General features: G+C 40.3%; 2 protein-coding genes across 3 annotated transcripts in view; one reads left to right on the plus strand and one right to left on the minus strand.

The window, feature by feature from the left end:
• LOC123768985 (lachesin) overlaps positions 1-6,797 on the plus strand; it is a 99,664-nt gene extending 92,867 nt beyond the window's left edge. For both annotated transcript variants that reach the window (XM_069309171.1, XM_045759905.2), the window contains exons 8-9: positions 1,118-1,254; positions 4,827-6,797. In XM_069309171.1, the coding sequence (XP_069165272.1) occupies positions 1,118-1,254; positions 4,827-4,954 (265 nt within the window). In that variant the 3' untranslated portion in view covers positions 4,955-6,797. The remainder of the gene's footprint in view (positions 1-1,117; positions 1,255-4,826) is intronic.
• The window catches only part of LOC123769092 (uncharacterized), a 306,856-nt gene that overhangs the window by 159,121 nt on the left and 127,237 nt on the right, over positions 1-20,498 (minus strand). The window lies entirely within an intron of this gene.

The following is a 20,498-nucleotide window of genomic DNA, read 5'->3' on the forward strand; positions in this document are numbered from 1 at the left end:
TAACACAAGGGGAACACGCACAAGGGGACACAGGTGGAAACTGAGTGCCCAAATGAGCCACAGAGATATTAGAAAGAACTTTTTTAGTGTCAGAGTGGTTGACAAATGGAATGCATTAGGAAGTGATGTGGTGGAGGCTGACTCCATATACAGTTTCAAGTGTAGATATGACAGATCCCGATAGGCTCAGGAATCTGTACACCTGTTGATTGACGCATCAACACAGTACTGACTCTTGCACTCTCCCTCCACAGCATCAACACAGTACTGACTCTGGCACTCTTCCTCCACAGCATCAACACAGTACTGACTCTGGCACTCTCCCTCCACAGCATCAACACAGTACTGACTCTGGCAATCTCCCTCCACAGCATCAACACAGTACTGACTCTGGCACTCTCCCTCCACAGCATCAACACAGTACTGACTCTGACACTCTCCCTCCACAGCATCAACACAGTACTGTCTCTGGCACTCTCCCTCCACAGCATCAACACAGTACTGACTCTGACACTCTCCCTCCACTGCATCAACACAGTACTGACTCTGGCACACTCTCCCTCCACAGCATCAACACAGTACTGTCTCTGGCACTCTCCCTCCACAGCATCAACACAGTACTGTCTCTGGCACTCTCCCTCCACAGCATCAACACAGTACTGACTCTGACACTCTCCCTCCACAGCATCAACACAGTACTGTCTCTGGCACTCTCCCTCCACAGCATCAACACAGTACTGACTCTGACACTCTCCCTCCACTGCATCAACACAGTACTGACTCTGGCACACTCTCCCTCCACAGCATCAACACAGTACTGTCTCTGGCACTCTCCCTCCACAGCATCAACACAGTACTGTCTCTGGCACTCTCCCTCCACAGCATCAACACAGTACTGACTCTGACACTCTCTCCCTCCACAGCATCAACACAGTACTGACTCTGGCACACTCTCCCTCCACAGCATCAACACAGTACTGACTCTGGCACTCTCCCTCCACAGCATCAACACAGTACTGACTCTGGCACTCTCCCTCCACAGCATCAACACAGTACTGACTCTGGCACACTCTCCACAGCGCCAAAACAGTACTGATCCTGGCACTCTTCCCCACAGCGTCAAGACGGAGCTGCGAGGTTCTGTGGCCCGGTCGTGGCTCCGAGTTAGTAACGCTGTCAGACAAGACTCCGGTACTTACTATTGTAACGTTACCCACCTGGCGGCTACCAGCGTCACTATACACGTGGTACCAGGTGAGTGGTGGTGGGTGTAGTGGTGTAGGTGGTGGGTGTAGTGGTGTAGGTGGTGGGTGTAGTGGTGTAGGTGGTGGGTGTACTGGTGTAGGTGGTGAGTGTAGTGGTGTAGGTGGTGAGTGTAGTGGTGTAGGTGGTGGGTGGTGGTGGGTGTAGTGGTGTAGGTGGGTGGTGTAGTGGTGTAGGTGGTGGGTGTGGTGGTGTAGGTGGTGGGTGGTGGTGGGTGTAGTGGTGTAGGTGGTGGGTGTAGTGGTGTAGGTGGTGGGTGTAGTGGTGTAGGTGGTGAGTGTACTGGTGTAGGTGGTGGGTGTAGTGGTGTAGGTGGTGGGTGGTGGTAGGTGTAGTGGTGTAGGTGGTGGGTGTAGTGGTGTAGGTGGTGGGTGTGGTGGTGTAGGTGGTGGGTGGTGGTAGGTGTAGTGGTGTAGGTGGTGGGTGTGGTGGTGTAGGTGGTGGGTGGTGGTGGGTGTAGTGGTGTAGGTGGTGGGTGTACGGGTGTACTGGTGTAGGTGGTGAGTGTAGTGGTGTAGGTGGTGAGTGGTGGTGAGTGTAGTGGTGTAGGTGGTGAGTGTAGTGGTGTAGGTGGTGAGTGGCGGTCAGTGTAGTGGTGTAGGTGGTGAGTGTAGTGGTGTAGGTGGTGAGTGTAGTGGTGTAGGTGGTGAGTGGCGGTCAGTGTAGTGGTGTAGGTGGTGAGTGTAGTGGTGTAGGTGGTGAGTGTAGTGGTGTAGGTGGTGAGTAGTGGTCAGTGTAGTGGTGTAGGTGGTGAGTGTAGTGGTGTAGGTGGTGAGTAGTGGTCAGTGTAGTGGTGTAGGTGGAGTAGTGGTCAGTGTACTGGTGTCAGTGGTGAGTGTGGTGGTAATTGTAGTAGTAGGAAGCTTGAATTGATTGATTGTGAAGTTTGTCAAGAAAGAGTCTATATTTTGGCTTTCAAATGACCTCTTAATGATTGCCAATTTCCCATTTGGAACGCAACACAACTGTTTTCAGATGTCATCTGAAAACAAACAAACTCCACCAAACTACTCAAACTCTACTTTGAGTAGTAGCGTACACACAAGCAACAAGTGTAAGCCACAGCTAACTCTCCACCAAAACACTTTAAAAATATCACAACGTTCTTAGCCAAAAGCAAACAAATGTTCACAAAACACGCTATCAGTGGAGCTGGACGGTAGAGCGACAGTCTTGCTTTATGCAGGTCGGCGTTCAATCCTCGACCGATTAAGTGGTTTGGCCATATTCCTTCTCCTCCGTCCCATCCCAAATTCTTATCCTGATCCCTTCCCAGTGCTATATAGCCGTATTGGCTTGGCGCTTTTTCCCCTGATAGTTTCCTTCCCTTTAGCCAAGTACACCCTAAAAACATACACTCTCAAACTTCCAAATCACACTAACACTCTAAAAGTATCAAACAAATATTTTTGAAACACAAACACACGAACAACCTGTGTATACATTCATGTAAAACAAATCCACTCAGCTTTTATTTAATCTTCCAGCTTAATCGCCACACTAAACGCTTCAATCTCTACAGCTCCTTTCACTACACTAAACGCTCCAATTCCATATATCAAAAGTCTCCATATTTTCAATACACGTTGCAAATATTTAACGAGAAACACTGATAAATAAATATATATATATATATATATATATATATATATATATATATATATATATATATATATATATATATATATATATGTCGTACCTAGTAGCCAGAACTCACTTCTCAGCCTACTATTCATGGCCCGATTTGCCTAATAAGCCAAGTTTTCCTGAATTAATATATTTACTATAATTTTTTTCTTATGAAATGATAAAGCAACCCTTTTCTCGATGTATGAGGTCAATTTTTTTTATTGGAGTTAAAATTAACGTAGATATGTGACCGAACCTAACCAACCCTACCTAACCTAACCAAACATATATTTATAGGTAAAGTTAGGTTAGGTAGCCAAAAAAAGCTAGGTTAGGTTAGGTTAGGTAGGTTAGGTAGACGAAAAAACATTAATTCATGAAAACTTGGCTTATTAGGCAAATCGGGCCTTGCATAGTAGGCTGAGAAGTGCATTCTGGCTATTAGGTACGACATATATATATATATATATATATATATATATATATATATATATATATATATATAGTTTTAAGCTATTTTCCAAGGGAACATGATCTGACAACAGCTTCTGTTATTACCTAGGGACTCAAATAACACAAGGCTTGCCAAGCCAGACTTCCAGCTTGATCACAGTTTGTTGACTTCGCAAATTGGTTTCAGTTCTAGACTTTGTGATTACAGCTTTATCTCCCCCCTCCTCTACTCCCCCCCGCCCCTGTAATCTGATTCAATTTTGTGATTTGTGGTTTCTGTGGCAAATTGTATTTTTGATTCGATGGCGATTTTTGCTTCTTAGTCATACGAGGTTTGGTAAATTTGATTTTGAATGGTTATAATCACATTTGACATTATTAATATTATTTTTATTATGGTCGTGGCAAAAATATTCATGGTTTAATGAATTGATGATGTTGATGTGATGTTTACACAAGGGGGTATGCTTCACAGTAATTCAATGTCATTAAATAGACATAGTAAAATTACTTTTAAACCAAGATTTCATAATTATTAGAGCTAGAAGAGAGTATATTTTATCACCAAATTAACATTTTAATTTCGATCTTAAATTAATGATAGTTACGTTAATTAAAATTATCTGTGGTTGATCACCACTTAAACTTCTGTGTTGTGGTGTTATTCAGTCAAGACTACGGATTTAACACTATTAATGTTGATGTAATGTCCTTCATTAACGTTCAATGTTGATTAATCTCTAAATCAATAATTTAGAATTTGCACTATATTGATGTTTAAGTTCCTTTAAATCAAAATTATTGACCTGTTCTCAGGTTCAAGGTATAGACCTGATGTCAGGTCAGCTATGTTGATTTGGCAGTTAACCAATGCAATTATTTTGTTCATTGATATTATTAAAATTACTTTTCTTATTATTATTGGAATTATCTTCCAATTCGTGTGTGAGTGTGTGTGTGTGTGTGTGTGTGTGTGTGTGTGTGTGTGTGTGTGTGTGTGTGTGTGTGTGTGCGTGCGTTCATGCACCTCCTCCAGTTTTACATGCTCTACATTCCATTTTATTCTCTCTTCTAATCTATTTCTTTATCTCTCACAATATATATCCCTCCCTACTTTTTTTCACGTGCCTCTGCTTCGCCCCCTCTCCTACTCCTCGTTCCTCTTCCACTATCCTAGTCTCTCCTTCTACCTTTCACCTGTTTCTCTCACTATCCCAGCTTTCTCTCTTTCACTGTGTCTGCTCTACCATTCTCATTGGTACCATTCCCCTTGCCTCCTTCACTCTTCCTACTTCTGTCACTCTCTCTGTTCTACCTCTCTCTCTCTCCGTGCCTCTCATGTCCTCTTTACCCCTCTCACTCTCCAAGCCTCTCCCACGCCTCTTGCCTCTCCCAATCTTCTCCCTGTTATATCTCTGCCCCTGCTCCTTCCCCACTCTCCGTGCCTCTCAGTCGGTAAGACTATTCCACTTCTCCCTCAGACGAGTACCCGGCGGCCATCCAGAGAGGGTCCAGAGCATCTTCGTGGAGAGGCATCATGTTGCTGGCCTGCCTCGCCTCCTCCTTCCTCCACACCTTCCTCTCCTGCTGCTCTCCGCCACACAGATAAAGTCGGCTTCACCGCTGGAGGTCGAACCAAGAAAAGTCAAGAGAACTCTGAGGCTGAGGAAAGTTTGAAAGGAGCGTATCTTATTTTCTCTTCCTCCGCACTTCCTCACTCTCTCTCTCCCTCACCTCTCCTGCTACTGGTGCTGCTTCGTCTGCTACTTTTAATGTGTTCTGTTATACCAGTTTAAGACGGTCAGAGACGGCGAATGTGCTGGACGCAGTACCAAGAAAAGGCAAGAAGGGTGAAGTGTCTTGTTGATAGAGTTGATACGTCTACTGCTACACTTTTTGCGTCTGTTACGTCTACTGCTACAGTTTCTACGTCTATTGATGACGATGAAGACGTTTATGGTTATAACAGTGGTGTAGTTAAGTAAAGTCAGTTCGCTCCCTCGTTCTTTGTTGTTTCTGCTTGTTCTGTTGCTGCTACTGTTGATTCTGCCGTTATTGTTGATGTCGATGCTCCTTTTTTGTGTTGGTGCTGCCTCTGAGCTCCCTATTAATGGTTCTACTGTTGCTTGTGAGTCACATGGAACCCAGAAAGGACGAACTGAAACGTCTATCGTACAAGAACTTATTCATAACTTATTCTTATCATAATATAAACCTTGGAAATGTCTGTAGCCCATGATGAACCTGTTGAAACTGTTCCATGTGATCCTGGTACTGTTTCTGAAGAGGCTGCTACTGTTCCTGAAGATGGTGTTACTGTTCCTGAAGATGGTGTTACTGTTCCTGAAGATGCTGCTACTGCTACTGCTGCTGGATCTGATTCTGTTGCTTCCACTGAGTGTTCATGTTGCAGGACACACCACTCAGGGATGGAGAGTTGTGTTAAAAAAGTTCTTCACAGAACCGAATGTCGCCTGTGTAATGGTGCTGTTGTTGGCCGGTGTCTCCCTCAAGTCTTGTGTTTACCTCCTACAAATCTTCCTCCATTGCTCCTCAGTAAATTTGTTGTCACCGTTGCTGCTTGTGTGTCTCTTGTCCTGTTCTTGCAATGCAACTTCTGTTCTAGCTTATTATATTGCAATTATTACATCTGTTTTGTCTCATCTTCTATAAACATTTGCTATTTCTATTGTAACTGCCGCTGCTATTTGTGTTCTTCAAATAATTTTTTTGTTGGGGATAGTTCTCAGACTTTTCTGATGTTATTCTCGTGGAATTTCTTGTTCCTGTTGTAGCTACTAAATCTAACGTTAGTTCTACATCTGGAGCTCCTGAAAACAATCCTGATTGTTATTTATTTAACAATAAATACTGTTGTTAGCGTCTAGGTGACAATTAAGTCGTGACATAAATATGACGCTAAGAAAGTTTATCTGAGCGCAGTCACATGAACTTAGAGAGACAAGAAGGTGCGAGAGATTTACTTCTGCTCATTCAAGGGAGAGGAAATAAAGTTTATCACCGTATTTGTGACGCTAACGAGAATGATCTCGATTTTATAACAAGAATTAAAGCCACACTCCTGAGAACTCAACATAGCTTTTAAGACGATTCCAGTTTACTTGAGAGTTAAAAATAAAACCAGATTTTTTGTCCAGAATGTCGTGTTATCAGGCCTCACTTTGGCCACTACAAAGTGACGTGTTACATGGAAGACAGTGGGGATATACAAAGGTCGGGTTATGTTCCTCAGTAGTGAAATACATAGAAAGTCACTGCATCAAACATGCACGCTCCTCGCATATATACATACACATATACAGCCTCACACACATATACCCATCCCCCACTTATACATATAAACTACCCACATAGATACACCCATCTCTCCTGCTCCACATACATACATACACTCCCTATACACACAAAAAACACCCATCCATACACATACGCCCCTACACACATTATATATATATATATATATATATATATATATATATATATATATATATATATATATATATATATATATATATATATATATCAGTGCGTTCTCAGCACAATAGAAATATAAACATTGTGCTGGAGGATCACTCAGAGGGGACTCAAAGAGGATTCTGGTCTAGTAGTGGTCAAAGGTCTTGGCCACAGAAGCTCTCAGGCAGACGAACATACGGGCATCCCTCTGAAGCTGGAGATAAGCGTTGTGGAGGCTGAGGGAGGCATATGGAGGCTGAGGGAGGTATCATGGAGGCTGAGAGAGGTATCATGGAGGCTGAGAGAGGTATCATGGAGGTATTGTGGAGGCTAAAGGCATTGAGAGGAAAGACATTGTTCTTGCTTGAATCGTGAGATACTAGGGACAGACAGATGTGTCTAGCCGTAAGGAGAGATAGATGAGGCTAGACCCTAGGAGTGAGTGATGTATCAGAGCCATTTCATAGACAGATATGAAAAGACTATTCCTCTACCTGTCACAAAGTCAGGCATAGCAAATTCGCAATTTTTAAACATATAACAAAACAGAGCAGCCTATACAATATAGGTATTTACCTCCGACTGTTCTTGACATACGCGCTCAGAGCTGCTTTTTGTGGTATAACCTTTATTTAGACAATATATGCAAAACGAAATAAAAAATAAATAAAGTCTGTTTACAATACTTTTGTACAATTCCAAAGAAAATCAAACCAGATTATATACATTTTTACATTATGCAACAAACTCATATGTAAGTGACACAGGCAAACGAATTAAATGCACTTTTGATATATAAAACCTTTAGTAAGGCTTTTATGATACTAAAAAGCATTGGAAACCATGTTTTTCTGGACTAATGAGAATGACAGAGTATTTGATATGCTTAACTCAGCGTGTGATGATAAAGCATTTATTACATTACTATAACCCAATGTATGGTGATACATATATGGTGTATGGTGTATATATGCTGTATAGTGATACAGCAGTTAATACATGACTTTTAACCCTACATGTGGCAATACAGAACTTATTACATGACCTACACTCGATATGTGGTGATAGAGTATTTAATGGGTGACTTTAACAAGAGCCCAGTGCCATACAATAGTTTTAGGAATGGTCTGTTTATTCTAATTAGTGTTATTGAATAAGCAGTTTTTGCTCATACTAAGGAACAGTAATATTCTTGTATGATAGGGGCTGGACAGTCTTCTTGTTAAATAAATGATTGGTGAATGAAAATTGTTTTTACTTCAATGCCTTATTTATTTCCAAATATTTTCTTGTGCTATGGGAAAGACAGAGAAAGCAGCCAATGTTGATAAGTTTTCTACTGGGCTAATTAGCAGACGGCAACTACAACACAAGACGCTCAGTCATAGCCTCATGCTTCTTGGGCCATTATTATGAATATGACTCCATCTGCTGGCGTTCATTCCTGCCTTTTGCCTATTTTGATTGTTTACTCACAATGTTAATATTATCGAGAAACGAGGTCAACTGACCAACTGAAAGACTAGACACAAAGATGTTTTCAACTAATCCTTGTACCTAACATGCCAGATGACTCCTAATAAAGGAAATAAAAAAACAAACCCGCTTTATTTTATATAAATGGGCAAGGTTAGTTATTAAAAGAAAGTAAGGTAAGAGAGGAGCACTAAAGCTGTACGACACACGTAAAAAAGTTTCTTCGGCAGATCTCTCGTTGTTTGTAAACAAAGAGAGGGAAGGTAAGATAATAACTCGGGGAGAGCGTTGAGGCGTACGACTAGATAACACTTGGAAGGGATATAAGTATAAGGAGCTGGGTATAGGACGGAGGAGGATTGAACGGTGCCTTCAACCACTTGGACTATAGAAGATCGAACACCGACCCAAATGAATCAAGGGCATCACTGTACCGATCACTCCAAGTTTTGGAAAATGCGAAACAAATTCAAAATACTCTTCATGTTTTTCCCCAAGAGAGAGAGAGAGAGAGAGAGAGAGAGAGAGAGAGAGAGAGAGAGAGAGAGAGAGAGAGAGAGAGAGAGAGAGAGAGAGAGAGAGAGAGAGAGAGAGAGAAAGTCGCTCTGAAACCCCCCCGTCCATAGACTACATGGTAAGGTTATTATAAACATAATTTTGATATGAGAATGTTACATTTTCTTCTATTTTAAATTCACCTAAACCAAAATAATCCCAACAAAAATCTGACTTTAAACTACAATAATCCCAACAAAAGTCTGACTTTAAACCAAAATAATCCCAACAAAAGTCTGACTTTAAACCAAAATAATCCCAACAAAAGTCTGACTTTAAACCAAAATAATCCCAACAAAAGTCTGACTTTCAACCAAAATAATCCCAACAAAAGTCTGACTTTAAACCAAAATAATCCCAACAAAAATCTGACTTTAAACCAAAATAATCCCAACAAAAGTCTGACTTTAAACCAAAATAATCCCAACAAAAATCTGACTTTAAACCAAAATAATCCCAACAAAAGTCTGACTTTAAACCAAAATAATCCCAACTAAAATCTGACTTTAAACCAAAATAATCCCAACAAAAGTCTGACTTTAAACCAAAATAATCCCAACAAAAGTCTGACTTTGAACCAAAATAATCCCAACAAAAATCTGACTTTAAACCAAAATAGTCCCAACAACAGTCCCACTTGAAAACAAAACCCGAGACCTTCCCTGACGAAGAAACAAGACTGAAGGATGAGAGGTAGAGAAGGAAGAAACGTAGACTGAGGCAAGAGGAGCAATAACACAATAATGGTGGACAGGAATGAGATGATGAACCACGAGCAAGGCGATAAAGAACGCTATTAAGGAAACAGCAACGCGAATATCTGGTGAGTTACTGTGTGTGTGTACCGTGGGAGCCGCAGATATGAGGAAGGAGAGATGAGTCAGAGAGAGGGAGAGAGGGAGGCTGAGAGTGTGAGCGAGCGGGAGAGAGGAAGGCTGAGGGTGTGAGCGAGAGGGAGAGAAAAAGAGAGATTGTGAGTGAGAGCAAGAGAGAGGGACGAGAGAGAGAGAGATAGAAATATTGTGAGCGAGAACAAGTCAAAGGAGCGAAAGAGAGGGACAGCCAGAAAGAGTAACGAGAGTGAGTGAAAGAGCGCAAGAGAGAGAGAGAGAGAGAGAGAGAGAGAGAGAGAGAGAGAGAGAGAGAGAGAGAGAGAGAGAGAGCAACTAACAGGGAGCCGGTTTCAAGCCTGATGATACAGTCATCACTGGTATAAGCTAAAATATCATGAGGGCAGGCTAACCTGAAAGGAAGTGGCCCCCTTGACAAGTTGACAACAGGAGAGGCCCCAGTGGGCATGGTTAACATGAGAAGCGGGCAAGTTAACATCACAGGAAAGTCCCTGTGGGCAAGCTCCATGACACGAAGACCCCTGTGAGCAAATTAACATTACAGGATGGTCCCATGAGCAGGCTTCATGACATTAATGACTGAAAGGCCCAACTTAACACAGGATTACACTACAACAAGGGAACACCTGGATTATAACTGGACTCTCTGGTCTTCTGCATCTATTCGTCCTTTAATTCAGCTCCAACAACTCCAGGGAACTACCTCTGTTAGGTGGTTAAACCCGGTTAGCAGAGCGTAGTAAATATGGTTTATTTTGAAAGCAGTTTTGGTAACATAAGATATGTATTTTTTCCCATAAAAAAGATTGACGAAAGGGAAATAAATCAAATTTCCGAGAGAATTTGCTAATATGATTAAATTGTTTACTCTTTAATTATATTTTGTGTGTATGTGCGTATTTACCATTTGTGTCCGCAGAATCAAGCTATTAGCTCTTGGACCCCGCTTTTCTAACCTCTCTATTTTTCCCTATATTATGTCAGCTACATATATATTTCACTCTAACATATGCTCACACACATCTCGTGGAAGCTGCCCGTAGCACCTGTCTAACTCTCAGGTACCTATTTACTGCTAGGTGAACATGGACGTCAGGGTGAAAGAAACTCTGCCCATTTGTTTCCGCTTCCGCCGAGAATCGAACCCGGGCCATTAGGTCTACGACCCCCCAGCGCTATCCACTCAGCCGCGAGGCCCCGTGTGTGTGTGTGTGTTTGAATTCACCTAGTTGTGTTTGCGGGGGTTGAGCTTTGCTCTTTCGGCCCGCCTCTCAACTGTTTACTAACTACTTTTTTTCTCTCTCTTTCTGTCCACACCACACACACACCCCAGGAAGTAGCCCGTGACAGCTGACTAACTCCCAGGTACCTATTTACTGCTAGGTAACAGGAGCATTCAGGGTGAAAGAAACTTTGCCCATTTGTTTCTGCCTCGTGCGGGAATTGAATCCGCGCCACAGAATTACGAGTTCTGCGCGCTATCCACCAGGCTACCAGGCCCCTGTGTGTGTGTGTGTGTTTGTATGTGTGTGTGTGTGCGTGTGTGTGTGTGTGTGTGTGTACTCACCTAATTGTCACTTAATAGTGCTTGCGGGGCTTGAGCTCCGGCTCTTTGGTCCCGCCTCTCAACTGTCCCAAACTAATTTGAGATTCCTGTCGACAGCCTTACGTTACTTTAACTTATTTAATTAAATCCAAGACAGGACCAGCTATCTAGGCAAGAAGTTGGCCCTCGCCTCACTGCCTCTCATCGCGACTCACCCACAGGGAAGACAGGCTGCTTATCTCTATCAAGTTCATCACTATGCAAAATGGAAACAAAATGTAGAGCTTCACAACAACTTCCTCCATCAATAATAAACCTCCAAAGCTAGAGATAGCCACAAGTACCCGCCATAAAAACAATTCCCCATGACCGAACAGAACGATTTCAACGCTAAAATCATTGAAAAAATGCAAATATTCGGGTCCTATTTGAACAAGAGACTTGAAGCCTAAACATTCTGCCACTTTAACAACTCATATTTGCCTGCACAATAGTTAATAAATTATATGAATTTTAAAATCACCCGAGTGTATGGTAATGTAGGTATAATAACAGTACTATATATATATATATATATATATATATATATATATATATATATATATATATATATATATATATATATATATATATATATGTCGTACCTAGTAGCCAGAATGCACTTCTCGGCCTACTATGCAAGGTCCGATTTGCCTAATAAGCCAAGTTTTCCTGAATTCATATATTTTCTCTAATTTTTTTCTTATGAAATGATGAAGCTACCCATTTCATTATGTATGAGGTCAATTTTATTTTATTGGAGTTAAAATTAACGTAGATATATGACCGAACCTAACCAGCCCTACCTAACCTAACCTAACCTATCTTTAAACGTTAGGTTAGCTTAGGTAGCAGGAAAAGTTAGGTTAGGTAGGTTAGGTAGTCGAAAAACAATTAATTCATGAAAACTTGGCTTATTAGGCAAAACGGGCCTTGCATAGTAGGCTGAGAAGTACGTTCTGGCTATTAGGTACGACATATATATATATATATATATATATGTATATATATATGTATATATATATATATGATATATTACTCAGGTGAGAAAAGACCCACATTGGCGAAAAAAAATTCCTACACTGGTGAATAAAAAATGCACAATGAGGGGTAAGGGACCCACACCTGTGAGTAAGGGTCCTACACCTGTGAGTAAGGGACCCACACCTATGAGTAAGGGACCCACACCTATGAGTAAGGGTCCTACACCTGTGAGTCAAGACCCCACACCTGTACAGGAACTTCAGAGAAGTATAGTTCTAGCCAGAAAATAAATTATCATCAGCACTGTATGAAATGAATAATAAATTATTTAATACAACTGTATAAAAGCGAAATATATTCAATAAACGTGCGAATAAATAATTAAAAAGTACTCTTAAACTAACCAAACATTTCTCTCCAGTTAAAATTAATAACTGCACCCTGCTTGACATTTATTTGGCAATTTTTTTTCCAAGCTGAATAAATCCAGAGTTTCGTATTGTTTTTCACATGGGAAAGGTGGGAAAGTAGGGAGGAGTGGGTGATGGGTTAGTGGGGAAAGGGAGAAGGGAAAGGGATAGGTGGGATAGTTGGGGGGATAGATTTCAGGTGTTTTGTGGGTAGGTGGAGAGTGGAGAAAGGGTAGATGGGAGAAAGGAGAGAGGAAGCGAGAGGTGGGAAGCTGTGAGGTTTTAGTGGGGAAGATAGTGGATAGACTGAGATGAAGGGGAGAGGTGCAGGTTGATGGGCAAGTATGAAGGTAGAGAGGTGTTGAAGGCTAGGAGGAAAGGAAGAGAATGAAGGGGAAAACTAACTTTAAATTTGTTGAATCAAATTTAAGCGAATTTTAAACTTCATACACTCCTCAAAGGGACTTCTGCCAGAACAGAACAACAAAAGCACTCATACTCAAATAAATATATGACTGTATTATATTTTAGTTATCTGACAGGAAACGTTTTAGGAATCGTTCTAAATTGCCAGCAAAGGTCTTGTCAAGCTAAAACCATATTTTGTATTCAAAATTGATGGAAAGTATAAAGACTTGTTAGCTTAGTCTGTTTCATGTAACTGGCCGATATTTTCTAGCCAGTTTGTTAATTATTAGTTAGGAGTTGATAGTGTCTCATAACTATATATATTTTTTTAATGTTTTCAAAATGTTAATTTTTTTCCATCACTAGCTATCCCTATAATTTATCAGTCTACCATTTATTTGTAACTGTTTTCTGCATTATTCTCTGCGTTCCTTTCAAATAACACTTGAGAATAAGTGTTAATTAAAAAATATTATTAATAATATTAATATTAATAATATTTTTTCAAGTAAAAAGACATATATACATAATGAGTTACAGACAGAATGTAAAATTTCTAGATATAGCTAGTATATATACCATTCCATGTAATATACTAGCAAATCTATACAGCCTCTCTTACTCTATATCAACTCCATATACCCATGTACGCATTCATTCCCTCAATCATAAATCAGTATTATTATCCACCCAGCAACTTATTTAAATTCCGATCCATCTATCTACAAACGTATTTCCCTAATTATCCAGCTATCCATTCACTGAGTCATTCAACTATGTATCCAGCTATCCATTCACTGAGTCATTCAACTATGTATCCATCCATCGAGTAATTCAACTATCAATTCATTCATCCAGCCATCAGTTCATTCACAGATACATTCAACCATCTATCCATCCACCGAGTCATTCAACTATCAATTCATCTATCGAGGCTTTCCACAATAAATCCATACACCGAGTCATTCAACCACCAAGTCTTTCAACCAACAATCCATCCACAGAATTATTCAACCATTAGTCCATTCCCAAATCATTCAACTAGCAATCCACCCACCAAGTCATTCGACCGTCAATCCATCCACCGCATCATTCAACAATCAATTCATCCAACCAATCAGTTCATCCATATTACCTCATTGCTCCAGATTCTCTCCTCCCTAATTAACACCCACACTGCTCTAAACGTTTCTCCCATTTGAATTATTAAGTATTGTTACTGAGTTGTTAATTATCAGTCACCGTGGTGTAGTGGTTAAGACACTCGTCTGGCGTTTCGCGAGCGCTTTGTCCTGGGTTCGTATCCTGGCCGGGGAGGATTTACTGGACGTCAATTCTTAACTGTAGCCTCTGTTTACCCAACAGTAAAATTGGGTACCTGGTCGTTAAACGATTTGGCGGGTCGTATTCCGGGGAACATGGGATTAAGGACTTGCCCAAAATGCTATGTGTGCTAGTGTCTGTACAAGAATGTAAGAGCTATTGTAAATATAAATAAATAAATATAATATATCAATTTCTAGTCATTTTACACCTCGATTTGCCATTTTAAAGCTGCGCAGTTCGTTGGGTTAATACAAAAGGTCAATAGTAAACTTTTTTCACGTCTGTTGAATAAAATACATATTACAGATTGGAGAAAAAAATGGATTGTCAAAAAATCGCGGATGTAAGGCAATTTTTAATGGTGTTCGAACAGGTACGCTTGTTACGCTAAATTTTTTAACTATATGAGGGGACAGGTAGGCGACGAGTAGGAAAAAGGGAAAATCTACCGTACTGGCTAGGAGAGAATCAGGACAAAAATTAATACAAAAACAAATAAAGCTTAAAAGAACAACAACAAAAAACATTGTATGACTGTATTTTGAAGAATTGCAGATAAGGTTGACAGTTTATTTTTGTTTAAATTTTGTCTACGATATTCTATTTACGATAACTTTGGTCGACGAGCGAATATTGTTTAATGCTGTTTTATAACTTATTGAACACTGTATGTTAATTGATATCAGTATGGCAAAAAAGAACAGTATTTAATAAAGCAAGTAGAGGAGAGTATGTTGCTTGATATGTAGGGAATTAGTTTTTTATTCTATATATATTGCGTGATTAAATGTCCTAAAAATACTAAATAATGTAATTAAAAGATAATATAATCTACTTGATAGAGAGAGAGAGAGAGAGAGAGAGAGAGAGAGAGAGAGAGAGAGAGAGAGAGAGAGAGAGAGAGAGAGAGAGAGAGAGAGAGAGAGAGAGAGAGAGAGAGAACAGACTAAGAAACATATATATATAGAGAGATACACAAAGTACAGTTTTTAATGCGGTGATTTTTTTTTTCCAATCTCCCCCACCTGTGTATTCCGGGTTAATTAGTCTGTTGTATTTAATGAACGGCGGCCTATGGGAGGTAATTAGTCCAACCCTATGTTTAATTGCCTTGACCTTTCGGACAGCATGAGCATGTGATGTAATATACTTAATAACTGACAAACCCTATAATGGAACGACATAAAATTGTGATTTGCAATTGACAATCAATCTCCAGGCCAATATGTGCCGTACATACATTTCCTTTTAATTTCAGTGCAATTATAGAATTACAAAAATGAAAATATTATAGCTTGTGCACCATGGGTGACAGTGAAACTGAGACTGAGTGAGAGTGAAACTGAGGCTGAGTGACAGTGAAGATGGCACTAGGGGACAGTGAAACTGAGACTGATTGACAGTGTAGATGGTAGAGATTAGGTGTAGATTAGAAATTAGAGATTAGGTGTAGATTAGAAATTGTAGAGATTAGAAATCAGTGTAGATTCTCAATCGATTTGAGAATGGTCCAGGACGGACCGAAACGTCGTCGTCCCTTCAACTTCTAGTGTGTGGTCTGGTCAACATACTTCAGCCACGTTATTGTGACTCATCGCCTGCAGTGTAGATGGCACTAGGGGACAGTGAAAGTGAGACTGAGTGACAGTGAAGATGACACTGGGTGACAGTGAGACTGACTAACAGTGAAGATGACACTGGGTGACAGTGAAATTGACAGTCAGAAGTCGTGGCCTGATAGCCAGTCGCAAGGTCTGTCACATCAAGCTGTACAAATACGTCCGCACACTTCACCGAGTTTGACCAACTCGCATTACCAGCAGAGAGCAATTCACGTTAATCTCTAGAACGCTGATAAATGTCGCAATATACACATTAACCTCACAGGAAGCTCATAAAGGTCGCAATACACATTAATCACACAACGTTGAAGGAAAGAGTATATTGGGGTGGAGACATGATAACAACATACAAGATATTACGGTAAATGAGACAGAGGGGACAATTGGTAGTGTTGAACAGGACAAACGGTAAAAGCAGAGGATACGAGTGGCGCCCCAATATGAACTGAAGGTATATCAGGAAGAACTTCTTCAGCATAGGAGTCGTACTCAAGTGGAATAGGCTTCAGAGTGAAATTTGTCGAAACGAACTCTGAAAACAAGGTGTTTATTGCGTTCTGTGTTGCTGTGGTGTGTTTTCCTACCACAGAAGGTCACTACATTTAAGTGTCACACACGGAAGTTTTCTTTATCTGTCAATCGAAATTTTTTTTTAAGCTTTCAGCCTAACCAGAAACGTACAAACCCAAGCAACCCACCTAACCTATTAAGTCCGATGCAAGGAAAACGAGACTATTTCTGAACCGTTACTTTTCTTAATTGGTGCATTTGCAACGTGTGTTACGATAATGTAAAAAAAAATGTGACCTATTTCATGAATAGACAGGTTGAAGATGCCTCAGTCATCTGTCAAGATCACTTGCTTATTGAATGAAATATGGCACCATGCCACACCTACTGGCACCTCATGGCACCATTAACAGTATGTGTAAGATTGTGACTCTTCTCGTTGTGCTTACTGGGTCGACCATCTTCCCTAAGGCCCTGTCTCTCGACCATCCGTAGTCCAATGTAGTAACTCTTTTTCACTAGATTTGCGAATCATATTTACATTCTGTGTATCGATTTGGCTTGGACAATTCCTTATCTAGTCCGTTCCACTCATTCGTGTGTGTGTTTGCTCACCTAGTTGTGCTTGCGGGGGATGAGCTTCGGTTCTTTGGTCCCGCTTCTTAACTGTCAATCATATGGTGTACAGGTTCCTTTGCCTACTGGGCTCTATCATATATACACTTGAAACTGTGTATGGAGTCAGCCTCCACCACATCACTTCCTAATGCATTCCATTTATTAACTGCTCTGACACAAAACAATCCTTTTTAATGTTTTTATGGCTCATTAGAGCACTAAATTTCCACCTGTGTGTGTGTGTGTGTATTCACTTAGTTGTATAGTCACCTAGTTGTGCTTGCGGGGGTGGAGATCTGCTCTTTCAGCCAGCCTCTCAACTGTCAATCAACTGTTTCTACTACTACTACATTTTTTTCACACCACCACACACACACACACCCTGGAAGCAGCCCGTGACAGCTGACTAACTCCCAGGTACCTATTTACAGCTAGGTAACAGGGGCATAGGGTGAAAGAAACTCTGCCTATTGTTTCCCGCCGGCGCCCGGGATCGAACCGGGGACCACAGCATCACATGTTCAGTGTGCTGTCCGCTCGGCCACCGGCTCCCATGTGTGTGTGTGTGTGTGTGTGTGTGTGTGTGTGTGTGTGTGTGTGTGTGTGTGTGTGTGTGTGTGTGTGTGTGTGTGTGCGAATCCTTCCTTCCGCAGCATCTCATCAATTTACCAATCACCAGTTCCAAATTTCTTTTCGTCATAATATTAATTACGCGCATGTTATAGATTAAGAGTTAATTTTAATTATTAATAATTAATTAACAACTCTTAACGAACCTCTAATGTGCCATTCGTTGAAGCAAACGAGGCATTTGGACTGCAAGTGATCACCTGATAATGCTATATTGCCGTTATCTGTGGCACTTCCTGTTGATATTGGTAAATATTATTATTATTATTTATCACCATCATCTCTATTGCAATCGGACTCGTAATCCCAGGGTCCGGGTTCGATCCCGGCCGCCGGTGGAAACAGAAGGGCAGAGTTCTTTTCGTGATGCCCCTGTTACCTAGCAGTAAATAGGTCCCTGGGAGTTAGTCAGCTGTCACGGGCTGCTTCCTGGTGTGTGTGTGTGGTGTGCACAAAAAACATAGTAAACAGTTGATTGACAGTTGAGAGGCGGGCCGAAAGAGCAAAGCTCAACCCCCGCAAACACAACTAGGTGAATACACACACACACAGGAATTGATAGGGTAGATAAAGACAGACTATTTAACACCGGGGCACACGCATTAAGGGACACAGGTGGAAATTGAGTGCCCAAATGAGCCATAGAGACATTAGAAAGAATTTTTTCAGTGTTAGTGTAGTAGACAAATGGAATGCCCTAGGAAGTGATGTGGTGGAGGCAGACTCCATACACAGTTTTAAGTGTAGATATGATAGATCCCAATAGGCTCAGGAACCTGTACACCAGTTCATTGACAGTTAAGAGGCGGGACCAAAGAGCCAGAGCTCAACCCCCGCAAGCACAACTCGGTAAGTACAACTAGGTAAGTACACACACACATACGTGAGACCAGTCTTAAAGTATGCCACGCCATGGTGGGGCTCTCATCTTAAAGAACACATAAGAAAGCAAGAAATAGTTCAGAAAATTGGAACGAGACTCGTCCCAGAATTGGGAAGGATGGGATATAAAGAAAGACTGAAAGGACTAGACCTGACATCACTAGAGAGAGGAGACACATGACAGAGATTTATAAAATACTTTAAGGGATTGACAGTGGAAAATCTATTTTCAAAATAATAATACGAGAGAGAATAGATGCTAACTTGAGAGTCCGATGAGTCGCAGAAATAGAAAGTTTTCTTTTAGCGTAAGATTAGTTGTGAAAATGGCATGAACTAAATTAGCAGGCTGTCTAAGACAGCTCTATTCATAATTTCAAAAGCAGATTTGATAGAGGAATGAGACAGAAATCATTTCAATAGACATCCAGCAACTAGAAAGATGGAGTTCAGGAGCTCGATCCTACAGGCCCAAATAGGTGTGTACACATACACACACACACACACAAGTTCAGATAAACACGCCTAGACAAACACAAGCTAATTGAAACCTTAAGGAAGTTGGAAATTACTTTATTGGTCAACCGAGATCAAAAGTAATCACTGTAATCATGGGCTAAGATCATTTACTCTTATCAGCTTAGGAGAGTAATCTGATAATTTATTGCATACTCCAGAAATTTCCACAAGAAAATACCCGATTCTCTCGTAACAATGTTAATGGTGCTATACGATATGCATTTGTTTGGGTAACATATTTTGTTGTGATATGACTGGATTAACCTTGATAACGTTTAAATCTCGATGAACTGTTCTAGACAGAAAAACGTTCATGTAAAAACATATCGTGATTAATCGCTCCAGATATAATTCATAAATCCTGGATTTGTTTACATTCTAAAAAATTCTTGGATAAAATGTCCCCGGGATAAAAATATCCCAGAAAAAAGATGTCTCAGGCAAAAATGTCCCATGATTAAAATGTTTTTGCGCGTGCGAGAATCCCAAACATATACAACAAAAACATTTCGTATAGAAAAAAACATTTTCGGAAACGAAACCAAATCAAACCAAAATCTTTGTTCAGAAATGGTTGTTCACTTTGAAATAGTTTCTTTTCGGTCGATAGCAGAATTGCTTGCAAGCCGAAGCTTACACAACCTGACTAATTGATTGGTTTCAATATTTCTCTGGAGGCGATGTTTGCATGCAGTGCCTGATTGATTTTAGAAATTATCTATAGCTGTAGCTGTCAAATATATATATATATATATATATATATATATATATATATATATATATATATATATATATATATATATATATATATATCAACAGCAGTGGCTAATGTTGAACTCCCTTACAAAATTAATGAAAATAGGACACATTAGCGATATAAAATGAGAACGAAAACATTATCCACTCGTAACAGGCTTGTGTTAATTGTATGATAATTTGGTTCACATTTAATTGTTTTAATTTAAATTATCATACAAATTAATTATTCTCTAAAAAAGGCTCATTTGGTGATTATGGTTATTAGTGTCAATACCAAGCTTGCGTTCCCAAAATTAGGATAAAAACGTTTTTGTGATTACATATGGAAGATATTTGTCGAGAAATTAACTTCTACGATATATATGTATGAACATTTGAACACACACACACACATATACACACACACACACACACACACACACACACACATATACACACACACAGACACATATATACACACACACATAGCGGAGGGGATGGAAAATAGGTAAGTACAATTTGTCAATTAAGTAAATACACACACACACACATTCTACACATA

Source organism: Procambarus clarkii, chromosome 64, assembly GCF_040958095.1.
Source record: "Procambarus clarkii isolate CNS0578487 chromosome 64, FALCON_Pclarkii_2.0, whole genome shotgun sequence".
NCBI lineage: Eukaryota > Metazoa > Arthropoda > Malacostraca > Decapoda > Cambaridae > Procambarus > Procambarus clarkii.